The sequence below is a fragment of the Nycticebus coucang genome, chromosome 4 (genome assembly GCF_027406575.1).
Source record: "Nycticebus coucang isolate mNycCou1 chromosome 4, mNycCou1.pri, whole genome shotgun sequence".
In the NCBI taxonomy this organism is placed as follows: domain Eukaryota; kingdom Metazoa; phylum Chordata; class Mammalia; order Primates; family Lorisidae; genus Nycticebus; species Nycticebus coucang.
Window position 1 is genome coordinate 113,052,320 of NC_069783.1, and position 13,501 is coordinate 113,065,820.

The 13,501-nt window shown below is 41.3% G+C and overlaps 1 protein-coding gene across 1 annotated transcript in view; it reads right to left on the reverse strand.

The window, feature by feature from the left end:
* Positions 1-1,323: 1,323 nt before the first annotated feature.
* Positions 1,324-13,501, reverse strand: part of KNTC1 (kinetochore associated 1) — a 109,816-nt gene continuing 97,638 nt past the window's right edge. Inside the window, exons 58-64 of the mRNA XM_053589707.1 lie at positions 11,413-11,467; positions 11,270-11,333; positions 10,583-10,712; positions 8,650-8,739; positions 7,364-7,509; positions 4,090-4,180; positions 1,324-2,680 (exon numbers count right to left, since the gene is read on the reverse strand). Of these exons, the coding sequence (XP_053445682.1) occupies positions 2,657-2,680; positions 4,090-4,180; positions 7,364-7,509; positions 8,650-8,739; positions 10,583-10,712; positions 11,270-11,333; positions 11,413-11,467 (600 nt within the window). The 3' untranslated portion in view covers positions 1,324-2,656. The remainder of the gene's footprint in view (positions 2,681-4,089; positions 4,181-7,363; positions 7,510-8,649; positions 8,740-10,582; positions 10,713-11,269; positions 11,334-11,412; positions 11,468-13,501) is intronic.

Below are 13,501 nucleotides of genomic sequence, written 5' to 3' on the forward strand. Positions count from 1 at the left end.
ATTTTTTCTCTTGCTCAGGCTGGTATTGAACTCCTGACCTTAAGCAATCCTACTCCTTGGCCTTCCAGAGTGCTAGGATTACACGCATGAACCACTAAGCCTGGCCTGGACTACATTTTAAATATAGGTCAAATACTATTTAAAGATATTATTGCAAAATATGCTATTTGCATTTCTAAAAGTAATTATTGAGAAACATTTAATAATCACATTCATGAATCAAAATAATTTTATTGCAATTGCAATTTTATAATTTATTGCAATTTATTCAAGACCAGCCTAAGCTATAGTGAGAGCCTGTTTCTACTAAAAGTAGAAAAATTTGGCCAGGTACAGTAGCTAACGTCTGTAATCCTAGCACTCTGGGAGGCCGAGGCTGGTGGATTGCTTAAGCTCACAAGTTCGAGACCAGCCTGAGCAAGAGTGAGACCGTGTCTCTACTAAAAATGAAAGTCTGAGGAAGGAGGATTACTTGAGCCCAAGAGTTTGAGATTGCTGTGAGCTATGATGCCACAGAACTCCACCAAGGGGAACAAAGTGAGACTCTGTCAATAAATAAATAAATAAATAAATAAAATAAAAGTAGAAAAATGAGCCAGGCTTGTTGGCAGGCACCTGAAGTCCCAGCTACTTGGGGGGTTGAGGCAAAAGAATCACCTGAACCTAGGAGTTTGAGGTTGTTGTGAGCTAGGATGATGCCAAGGTACTATAGCCTGGAACAACAGAGTTAGACTCTGCCTCAAAAATAAATAAAAAATAAATAAAAAGGCTCAGCACTGTGGCTCAAGTGGCTAAGGCGCCAGCCACATACACCTGAGCTGGCGGGTTCAAATCCAGCCCGGGCCCGCTAAACAACGACAGCTGCAACCGAAAAAAAAAAAATAGCTGGGCGTTGTGGCGGGTGCCTGTAGTCCCAGCTATTTGGGAGGTGGAGGCAGGAGAATCACTTGAGCCCAGGAGTTGGAGGTTGCTGTGAGCTGTGATGCCACAGCACTCTACCCAGGGTGACAGCTTGAGGCTCTGTCTAAAAAAGAAAAAAAAGTAATTAAATAAACTCAAGTATTTATTCACGATGCTACACTGAGTTTTCTTTTTTTCTTCCCTCAAATTCTTGGGCTCAAGTGATTCTCTTGCCTCAGCCTCCCTAGTAGCTGGGACTACACAATGCCTGTCTATTTTTTTTGTTTAGTAGGCCCAGGCCATGTTCGAACCCACCAGCCCTGGAGCATAACCACTGAACTATGGGTGCCCAACTCTACATTGAGTTTTCTATATAGAAATATTTTCCTCCACTGGCAAAACAAATGCAAACTAAGTGTGTAGTGATATTAAATTCACTTTACTTAAGTTCTTCACAAGTACAGCAAAAGACTGCAAAGGCAGAGTAATAATATACTGATACATTTAGCATTTTTGTGAGCTGGCTTTTCTCTCCACTTTGACTTCCAGACTGCTGCTTGGGCTTTAATAGCCTATAGACCACCTCTGCCACACTCCTTGCCATGTGGCTTCTTATTTGGGTCTGTCATTTCTTGACACTGGCACAAGAATGAGAAGGTTCGAGAAAATGCAGAGCTATTTTTTTCCTCTCTTGGTGGTGACTTGCAGTGGCAACAGTGGTGGAGGCTGTCAGCAGCATCGGTGTGAAGGGACTCCTGGGGCTATGAGTACAGTGGTGGCAGAGGTAGCTCCATCAGCTGAGTGGCAAATGTGGGCTCAGGCTACATGGCAGGGGCAGGTGCTGCTCCTGATCGTCAGCTGCTAGTTCCTTCCCTTCTTCCTGGCTCTCCTTCTACCTCCTTTTTGCTCTTTTAGTACCTTTATGATCTCCCATCCAAGTACTAACCAGGTCCGACCCTGCTTAATTTCTGAGATCAGACGAGATTGGGTGCGTTCAGGGTGGTATGGCCGTAGACTTAATACCTTTATAAACAATCCCTCGCCTAAAATCCTCTGCTTGGCATATCCAGAGGGGCCTCTGTTTTTCTCACTGGCCACTGACTGATACACTGTGCAACCAAAATTACATTAATATTTACTTAGAATAACATTAAAAAGAGTGATATTCTTTTTGTTGTTGTTGCCCTTGGTAGCATGCCGTGGTGTCACAACTCACAGCAACCTCAAACTCTTGGGCTTAAGAGAGTCTCTTGCTTCAGCCTCCCAAGTAGTAGACTACAGGTGCCTACCACAACACCCGGCTATTTTCTGTTGCTGTTGTCATTGTTGCTCTAGCTGGCCCAGGCCAGGTTAGAATCTGCCAGCCTCAGTGTATGTGGCTGGGGCTGTAACCACTGGTGCTACAGGTGCCAAGCCGATATTCTTATTTTTGTATATGGAAGAAATAGGCTGTAGGCTCTAAGTAGTTACTTTTCTTGAATGGGAGAGCAAAATATTTTGCATTTTCTTTCCTTTAAATACAGGGTAAAAATTAATAGTGTCTACAAGTAATGTAGGAAACTAGCAATGAAAAGATTTATTAATTCAGGACATGAGTTTTGTCAATTATGCTAATATTAAGTATGATATTACTTGTGGGCTAATGTTTGAGGAATTGCTGTAACACTGAGACTGCACAATTTAGAACTGTAATAAATATGGTTCCTTCATAGCAGAGTCCAAATTTCCTCTTGTCCTTCTTGATTGCCCTTATGATTTACCACAATCCACTATGAAACATCTAAATGGGAAGAAATACAGAAGAGGTTTTTATGAGCATCACTTAATTTTTAAAAATAGAAAATGGTAAGATAAACTATAGAACTTACAACTTAACTGTTGTGATAAAAATCTACATATAAAAAAATCTACATATAGAATTATTTGGCATCTTAGACAGATAGGACTAGAGAAAAATAGATACATTTAAAGGATTATAAATTTGTTTCCTGAATCAACATTCTTCCTTTTTGAAAAAAAGTAACCTTATGCTACTGAGCACAACAAACCACAAGTAAACACTAAGTTATTAATGGGAGTTAACAGAATATAGGCTTATTTTAATATGCCTGATCTGGACCAAAGCAAGAAAGAAGGCCACCATACTCAGGTTTACTAAAACTACAAAAACATGATCAAAGTACAAATTTTACCTTGTATTTAAGTTCAAAATAGGAGTAAAAGTAAATTGTGTGCCTATTTCATACACAAAAAAATTTGGAAAGATGGAAAGATGTACGGCAGAATGTTACCAGATTTCAGAAGATCAGTTTAGTTTTTATTTCTGGTCTATTCTGTTCCTCCATATTTCTTTTTTCTAGAGTGAACGTATCTTAGATAATTAAAAAAGGAGAATTGACTTAAAAAGCAATTAATACCCTAGCATGATAGTAATCAATAACTTTTTCTTCCTTTTAGTTTAATCATTTATAGAACAAATCAGTATCTTTTAAATTTTAGTTTTTCCCTTGCTTTGATATTAAAAACACTTTAAATCTTTTTTTTTTTTTTTTTTTTTTTGTAGAGACAGAGTCTCACTTTATGGCCCTCGGTAGAGTGCCGTGGCCTCACACAGCTCACAGCAACCTCCAGCTCCTGGGCTCAAGCAATTCTCTTGCCTCAGCCTCCCGAGTAGCTGGGACTACAGGTGCCCGCCACAATGCCCGGCTATTTTTTGGTTGCAGTTCGGCCGGGGCCGGGTCTGAACCCGCTACCCTCGGTATATGGGGCCGGCGCCCTACCGACTGAGCCACAAAACACTTTAAATCTTTTTGTTGTTGTTGTTGTTACAGTTTTTTTTTTTGGCCGGGGCCAGGTTTGAACCCACCACCTCCGGTATGTGGGGCTGGCACCCTACTCTTTGAGCCACAAACACCACCCCTTAAAAATACTTTATAAGGACTCGTAATGCTGGAAAGCACCCAAGAGACCCTGTGGTCCAGACCCGAGGACAGAACTGAGATTAAAACCATGGTCTCTTGATTTCTGATCTAGAACTCTCTAATACAAAAAGTAAAACATAAAAATATAGACAGTCATACACAAAAATACATCTGTCTCCTGAACACTAGAAAAGGCTGGGTCAACTTTAAGACCCTAGAAATATAAATGATGTCAGGTTACAACCTTAGAACTCTTAGCCAGCTTTACCTTCAGAATGTCACAGGGAGTGGCGTCTGGCGGTATAGGTTTCCCACAATGCTTTGAATATTCAGTTATTAAGACGGAAGCTTCATCTATGCTATGGGATCAAAAGGAAAAAGAGGGCATAAGGAAACTTTATTTTTGAGACAGAGTCTCACTTTGTCACCCTCGGTTGTGCCGTGGTGACACAGCTCATAGCAATCTCTAACTCTTGGGCTTAAGTGATTCTCTTGCCTCAGCCTCCCCAGTAGCTGGGACTATAGGCACCCACCATAACACCTGGCTATTTTTTCATTGCAGTTGTCATTGTTGTTTAGCTGGCCTGGGTCGGGTTCGAACCTGCCCGCCTTGGTGTATGTGGCTGGCACAGTAACCACTTTATTACAGGTGCTGAGCCTGAGAAACTATTTTTTTTGAGACAGTCCCACTATGTCACCCTTTGGTAGAGTGTCATGGCATCACAGCTCACAGCAACCTCCAACTCTTAGGCTTACACGATTCTCTTGCCTCAGCCCACCAAGTGGCTGGGACTACAGGCCACAAATAGTTGGCCACAAAGCCCGGCTATTTTTTTTTTTTTGCAGTTTTTAGCAGGGGCCGGGTTTGAACCCGCCACCTCCAGTATATGGGGCTGGCGCCCTACTCCTTTGAGCTACAGGCGCAGCCCTATTTCTTTTGTTTGGTTGTTGTTGTCATTGTTGTTTAGCAGGCACGACGAGCCGGGTTTAAACCCACCAGCCCTGGTGCATGTGGCTGGCACCTTAACCACTGAGCTACAGGTGCCTGCCACAATGCCCAGCTATTTTTAGAGACAGGGTCTCACTCTTACAGAGTCTTTTCTCAAACCTGTGAGCTCAGGCAATCTACCTGCCCCTGCCTCTTAGAGCGCTGGGATTACAGGAGTAAGCCACCTCACTTGGCTTTGGCATGAGGAAACTTTTGATGAGGGGGGTAAATACGTTTGCTTTCTTTTTTTTTTTTTTTGTAGAGACAGAGTCTCACTTTATGGCCCTTGGTAGAGTGCCATGGCCTCACACAGCTCATAGCAACCTTCAACTCCTGGGCTTAAGCGATTCTCTTGCCTCAGCCTCCCGAGTAGCTGGGACTACAGGCGCCCGCCACAACGCCCGGCTATTTTTTGGTTGCAGTTCGGCCGGGGCCGGGTTTGAACCCGCCACCCTCAGTATATGGGGCCGGCGCCTTACCGACTGAGCCACAAGCGCCGCCCACGTTTGCTTTCTTTATTTCTGTGATGGCTTTACAGATACACACATGTATCAGACTTTCCCAAATTGCATACTTCAAATATGTGCAATTATTATATGCATCAATTATTCCTTAAAAAATCATATATAATGACAATAAATAATTATGTTTGGATCACGAACATTAAACAAGCAGAAGGGAAACTTGCGAAGGGAAACTTTACAAGTGATCAGCTCAGTCAGACAGAATACAGGGATGGACCCAGTAATCACCACGAGTGTGACTGAATTTACCTTTCTCTTAAGTCAGCCCACTTCTTCCTTCTTTTTACTTACCATATCTGCCCCTGGCTCTATCCCAAGAAGCTTATTGTTTCTAAATTTGTGGGTGATGGAAAATGAGATCACCAAACAGCAAAAATGATGTGTTACATAAAGCCATCAATGCTCTGAGCAAGTGTCTTAACGTCATAATTCAGGGTTTACAGGAGGACTGTGCAACACCGATTTGGGGAATTTGGACAACTTGTTTATTTTTTATTTTTTTTTTTAATTTTTTTGCAGTTTTTGGCCAGGGCTGGGTTTGAACCTGCCATCTCTGGCATATGGGGCTGGTGCCCTACCCCTTTGAGCCACAGGCGCTGCCCACAACCTGTTTATTTTTTATTTTATTTTTATGAGACAGAGCCTCAAGCTATTGCCCTGGGTAGAGTGCTGTGACATCACAGCTCACAGCAACCTCAAACTCCTTGGCTCAAGCGATTCTCTTGCCTCTGCTTCCCAAGTAGCTGGGACTACAGGCACCTGCCACAATGCCCGGCTATTTTTTGGTTGTAGTTGTCATTGTTGTTAGGCAGGCCTGGGCTGGATTCGAACCTGTCAACTCAGGTGTATGTGGCTGGCGCCCTACTCCTTGAGCCACAGGTGCCGCCCTATTTTATTTATTTTTTAATTCTTTTTTTTTTTTTTTTTTTTTTTAATTTTTGGCCGGGGCTGGGCTTGAACCCGCCACCTCTGGCATTTTATTTTATTTTTTTGAGATAGAATCTCACTCTGTCATCCTGAGGTTGAGTGCCCTGCCATCATAGCTCACAGCAACCTCAAATTCTTGGGCTCAGGCAATCCTCATGCCTAAGCTTCCAAAGTTGCTGGCACTACAGGGGCCTGCCACAATGCTTAGCTTATTTTTCTATTTTTTTTTTTTGTAGAGACAGAGTCTCACTTTATGGCCCTCGGTAGAGTGCCGTGGTCTTACACAGCTCACAGCAACCTCCAACTCCTGGGCTTAGGCGATTCTCTTGCCTCAGCCTCCCGAGCAGCTGGGACTACAGGTGCCTACCACAACGCCCAGCTATTTTTTGGTTGCAGTTTGGCCAGGGCCGGGTTTGAACCCGCCACCCTCGGTATATGGGGCCGGTGCCCTGCTCACTGAGCTACAGGCGCCGCCCTATTTTTCTATATATATATATATATATATATATATTTTTTTTTTTTTTTGTAGAGACAGAGTCTTACTTTCTGGCCCTCGGTAGAGTGCCGTGGCCTCACACAGCTCACAGCAACCTCCAACTCCTGGGCTTAGGCGATTCTCTTGCCTCAGCCTCCTGAGCAGCTGGGACTACAGGCACCCGCCACAACACCCGGCTATTTTTTAGTTGCAGTTTGGCTGGGGCCGGGTTTGAACCCGCCACCCTCGGTATATGGGGCCGGCGCCCTACCGACTGAGCCACAGGCGCCGCCCTATTTTTTCTATTTTTAATAGAGATGGAGTCTCGTTCTTGCTCAGACTGGTCTCAAACTCCTGAGGTCAAGCAATCCACCCATCTTGGCCTCCCTGAGTGCTGGGATTACAGGTGTCAGCCACTGCATCTGTATTCAAACAACTTGTTCAATTATCTGATTCCAAGTTCTTGTTCCGAGGGATTGGGTTATAAGACAATTAATTTGTGGGTATAGGTAGTAATGAAAACCTTTAAATTACAACCAAATAGCCCTACAATTATTTGATATTTTCCTCCAAAGTAAAGATAATTTAAGGACATGCTATAGTAAGTTTTTATGAAAAATGAACTCACCTTAAGTCATTTGCCAAATAGTTTACTAGTTCGGTGATGTTGTTGGCATTCATCATATGTAATTTCAATACTTGAAAGTATTTTGTCTTTGCCAAAATCCCAAACTCCTTCTTATTTATGATATTATTCAGAATCAGACTTCTAATCTATAGAATAAATATTAAAAATGTGTTAAATTCCAATTCCTTATTCAATACTGAAACATTTCTGATAATCAGAAGCTGAATTGTCATTGTGTTGTGACTAACCCTCCTTTTTGAGAGGGTAGACAAGGGAAGAAGGACAGCTTCGGCCCATTTAGGTAGATATTAAAAAAGAAAAAAAAAAAGTAATTGTTAGGCATCCTAGCTCAATGGTGAGTGTGCTGGCCCTGTGAACCGAAGGTGTCAAACCCATCCCAAGCCTGCTAAAGAACAACAACAAAAACGTAATTGTGTTAAGCATTTTGAGACTTTATGAGGAAGAAAATCTGTTTATAGTTACAATCTTTTAAGGCTATAAATTTCCTACTGAGCAGAGAAGCAAGCAAGACGGCCAGGGTCACTGTCTTTTAAAACCTTTACTGAGGACCGGGCATGGTGGCTCACGCCTGTAGTCCCAGCGCTATGGGAGGCCGAGGCTGGTGGGTTGCCTGAGCTCGGAGGTTCAAGACCAGTATGAGTAGCAGTGAGCCAGAGTAAGACTCAGTCTCTACTAACATCAAAAAACAGCCGGACGTTGTGGTGGGTGTCTGTAATCCCAGCTACTGGGGAGGCAATGGGAAAGAAAATCGCCAAAGGAAGAATATTAAAAAAAAGAAAATAAACAAAAACAAAACAAACAAACAAAAAAAAACACCTTTATTGAGGTTTTAATAAAAGCAAAATAGGCTCGGCACCTATGGCTCAAGTGGCTAGGGCACCAGCCACATACACCAGAGCTGGCAGGTTCAAATCCAGCCCAGGCCTGCCAAACAACAATGACAACAACAACCAGAAAAACACTAGCTGGGCGGTGTGGTGGGCACTGATAGTCCCAGCTACTTGGGAGGCTGAGGCAAAGAGAATCACTTAAGCCTAAGAGTCTGAGGTTGCTGTGAGCTGTGACGCCATAGCACTCTACCAAGGGCGACATAGTGAGACTCTGTCTCAAAAAATATATAAATAAATAAAAATAAATAAACAAAATAATTTTATATGTTAACATATAGACATAGTGGCTTCCAGCTTAATCTTGGTTTGGAAAAAATGATTACCTTCTAACATCAAAATTTTCATAGCAAAAAAGGAGAGGAAATAGCTTCTTACTTGATGCGAAAATCCTGCTAACTGGCTGGTATTCATATGCTCTTCTAATTGCTGTAAAATGATCTGAGGATGGCATGAGCCCAGAAAATTCTAGAGACAAATTAAAGTGTAATTAATGGAAAAGTATTTTTAGTAGTAATTTCTGTCAAGTCTGGAAGGTGTCCATCTTCGCATTTGAAATATTTTAAAGAATTTCTAATACAGGAAAAAACACCAACAGAAAATTATCAAAAGAACAGAAAATGGCATTCTACAAACACTTACTCTAAGAGCTGTTTATCTGGCATTTTGTCATCCTAAGTGCTAAAAGGCATTTATTTAAATACTGAAATGTTGAAAAGGATCAAAGAATGAATTTATGATAATCAAAAGAGGAAAAAATAGTCAAAGACAAGTGAAGATGGCTTTGGGAAAATATAATTAATAAACCAAATGACAAATACAAAATGTGCACATTCATTTATATAGATCTTTATCCACTGGCATACCTGCCTATTGAGTAAAATAACAATAAAACATTTTAAAATACTTTGTTGTCTTTGTTCTATAGTATAAAGAAAATGAGAGGTTTTTTTCTTTTCTTTTTTTTTTTTTTTTTTGCAGTTTCTGGCCAGGGCTGGGTTTGAACCCACCACCTCCGGCATATGGGGGTGGTGCCCTACTCCTTTGAGCCACACACACAACACCAAGAAAATGAGAGTCTTTAAAAAAGTTCTGTCCTCAGAATGCTGTGGCTCCTTTTGTTAGGCACCCATACATAAAATCTGACTCACTCTCCTTTATCTCCCACATCTAATCACTAAGTTATCTGCTTTCCTTGTAGCCTTTACATCCTATTCAAGTTCATTTCCACCACCAAGGATACCTACCCATCAAGCTTTTTCTACCTCTCTATAGGATTGTTACGTATGGGATCAAGTGAGTTAAAATTATCTTTTTTTTTTTTTTTTTTTTGGCCAGGGCTGGGTTTGAACCCGCCACCTCCGGCATATGGGACCGGCACCCTACCCGCTGAGCCACAGGCGCCGCCCAAAATTATCTTTTTTTTTTTTGAGGCAGTATCTCACTCTGTTTCCCTTGGTAGAGTGCCATGGCATCATAGCTCATAGCAACCTCAAACTCTTGGGATCAAGTGATCTTCTTGCCTCAGGCTCTCAAGTAGCTGGGACTATAGGCAGGTGCCACCATGTCCAACTGATTTTCCTGTTTTTAGCAAAGACAGAGTCTGGCTCTTGTTCAGGTTAGTCTCAAACTCATCTTCCCAGAGTGCTAGAATTACAGGTGTGAGCCACCACAATAGCTTTCCAAGACTTCCCTTTTCTTGCCACCTATCTTTCTCCTCTGATCAAGTCTACATGGATTAATGGGTTATTTTTCCTAAAACACTGCCTTCATCATTTCACTTGACTCTTCCAAGAAAGTCAGTTATTCACTACTGACAAAGAATAAGCTCCAATGTCTGTTTTAAGACATCCTTTAGGCTTGGTGCTTGTAGCTCAGTGGCTACGGCGTTGGCCACATACACCAAGGCTAGTGCATTCAAACCCAGCCCGGCCCTGCCATACAACAATGACAACTACAACCAAAAAATAGCTGGGCATTGTGGCAGGTGCCTGTAGTCCCAGCTACTTGGGAGGCTGAGGCAAGAGAATCGCTTAAGCCCAAGAGTTTGAGGTTGCTGTGAGCTGTGACGCCACTGCACTCTACCAAGGATGACAAAGTCAGACTCTGTCTCCAAAAAAAAAAAAAAGACATCCTTCAGTTGGACCTTAACCTATGTTTCTGTCTCACCTCCCACTAACCCCCCGTATAAAACTTCTGCCTCACTCAGACTGATGAACTGATGCTTTAAAGGTGAAAAGAAAATGCAAACTCTTGCCAGGTAAGACCTTACATTTTCTTAGTAGTTCCAGAGGAACAGTGTACAAAATACCTTAATTTGCTGGCACCTTTTCTCAGAGTGTGGCATGAGCATCAGACAAGCCAGTGCAAATGCTGGAAGTTCCAACTGGACATACTGCCTGGCAACTCCAACCATGTCAAGATCATCCGAGACGGGACATCTTCAAGAGGGAGCAAGAACTGGTTAAGAATCTGTCAGATCCACCAGGTTATGTTGGCCTTTTTAGCTCTCCACGGTCATTCACCTGTCCAGGCTTTTGGTAATTTTAGACACTTAAGTGCTGGTACATAGCATCATGCTTAGTAATGAGTGACTTGAGTCTTTGAAGGCATAAGATGTGGAGTAAAAGGATCTACTTACAGGAACACAGGCTATGATTTACTACTGTGATTACATCTAAATGCCTCCAGATGCCTACATTCTCACAAGACTCAAGATCTACGAGACAGCACTATATGATTTAGTGTAGTCATAAAAGGTACTTAATTTGCTGGCAGCTACTAATTTTTAGAGAACTGTTACTGAATATCCGTTTACTGGTTGTATGCCACATGGAAAATAACATTGTAAAAACAATAGAGCTATTGCATTACAGAAACAAGTGTTATACATGAATTCTCAATAAAAAGTAATTACTCACATGAGCTATCTATCAGAAAGAAATCTTGTAAGCAACAAATTTTATTTTTTTTGTAGGCAAACAAATATTTTACTTACTCTAGGACAGCAATGAGACTCTCACAACAATCTGACAGCTGACTGGGACTTAAAGGACAAGAGGCTGAAGATAAAAAGACAACAATGATATACATATACAAATACAGATTGCTTCTGTCAGTATTTCAGAGAGAGAGAAATACCTGAAAGTAGTGGTATCTGTATCACACGTTGCCAAGCTTTGCTAAAGTAGGGGACCTATGGAAAGAAGCCCATTAAGAATTCATTTTTGGGATATTACAAACTCTATTTGGCAGTCACAAAATGGTACATTTAAAGCTTATATTCAGGATGCTAAGATCAAAATCTTAAGTTCATAACTCCCTATTAGAGATGATTAAGATTTCAAAATAATTTTTCTTCATAACTGCATTTCAGGATCTTATTATATAATCCTGGTTGGTTCATTATTGTTCTATTTGGCAGAAAATGTCAGAACTCAACTAAGCAAAGAAAATTAATACTAAGCCTATTACGTGCCAGAGCTAGAGAAAAGGGGGAAGGGGACAAGGAGAAAGAATCTCAAGAAAGTGAGTAAGGAAAGAACATAAACTCCCATCAATAGAGGAGTGGTTAAATAACTTCCTTTTTTTTTTTTTTTTTTTTTTTAACTTTTTTCTTTTTTTTGAGACAGAGCCTCAAGCTGTTGCCCTGGGTAGAGTGCTGTGGCATCACAGCTCACAGCAATCTCCAACTCCTGGGCTCAAGAGATTCTCCTGCCTCTGCTCCCAAGTAGCTGGGACTACAGGCGTCCACCACAACGCCTGGCTATTTTATGGTTGCAGCCATCATTGTTGTTTGGCGGGCTGGGGCTGGATTCAAACCTGCCAGCTCAGGTGTATGTGGCCGGCGCCTTAGCCGCTTGAGTCACAGGCACCGAGCCTGGTTAAATAACTTTTGATGGATTTTACTTCATATTATAGAGAATTAAGAATTTAAAATAATGAAATCTCTCAAAAGGCTATACATAGTTATCTTAAGCCCCAACAATCCGAGGTATATACTTAAGAGAAATGAAAAATATAATATACATGTGAAAACTTACACAGGAATGTTCATAGCAGCATTACTTATAACCAAAAAGTGGAAACAATCCAAATGCCCATCAACTGACAAATGCATAAATAAAATCTAGTATATACACAACGGAACATTTGGCAATAAAAAGAAATAAAGTTCTGACACACGACACAACATGGCATTATGCTAAGTAAAAGAATCTAGACACAAAGGCCACATATTATATAATTCCATTGATATGAAATGTCCAGAATAGATAAATCTACAGAGACTGTAGATTAGTAGTTGCTGGGGGCCGGTGGGAATAAGGAATAGGGAATGATTGCTAATGAATATGAAGTTTCTCTTAGGGGTGAGGGAAACATTCTAGAATTGCACGACCTTGTGAATAGAAAAACTACTTAATGGTATACTTCAAAAGGATGAATTTTACATGTAAATTACATCTCAGTGAAAAAAAGATGTCAATGCATACAGAATTTATGAGATATGGAATCATCTCCCAGAGACCAAAGTTACATGAAAAAAATCCTTTGTTTAGAATGTAACTGTGTTTACGTGCACAAAAATATAACACAGTTGACGCTTTAACAACACTGGTTTGACTGTACACGTTCCCTTACACGTGAATTGTCTTTGCTCTCTGCACCCCTGACACCAACACTTCCCCTTCCTCCTCAGCCTACTCAACTTGAAGACACTGAGGATAAAGACCTTTACAGAGATCCATTTCTACTTAGTAATAGTAGATAGTAAATATTTTATCTTCTTTAAGATTTTCTTGACAACATTTTTTTCTCTGGCTTCCTTTATTGGGAGAATATAGAATAACATATGTGAGAATATATACAGCATACAAAATGTGTGGAAACTATATATGTTATCACTAAGGCTTCTGGCCAACAGTAGGCTATTAGTAGTTAAGTTCTAGGGGATCAAAAATTATATGATTATATGAGAAGTTTGGTTTTATTTTTGAGACAGAGTCTCACTTTGTCGTCTTTGGTAGAGTGCAGTGGCATCACAGCTCACAGCAACCTCAAACTCTTGGGCGCAATGATTCTCTTGCCTCAGCTTCTCAAGCAGCTGGGATAATAGGCGCCCGACACAACGCCTGGCTATTTTCAGAGACGAGGTCTTGCTCTGGCTCAGGCTGCTCTCGAACCTGTGAGCTCAGGCAATCCACCCGCCTTGGCCTCCCAAGTGCTAGGA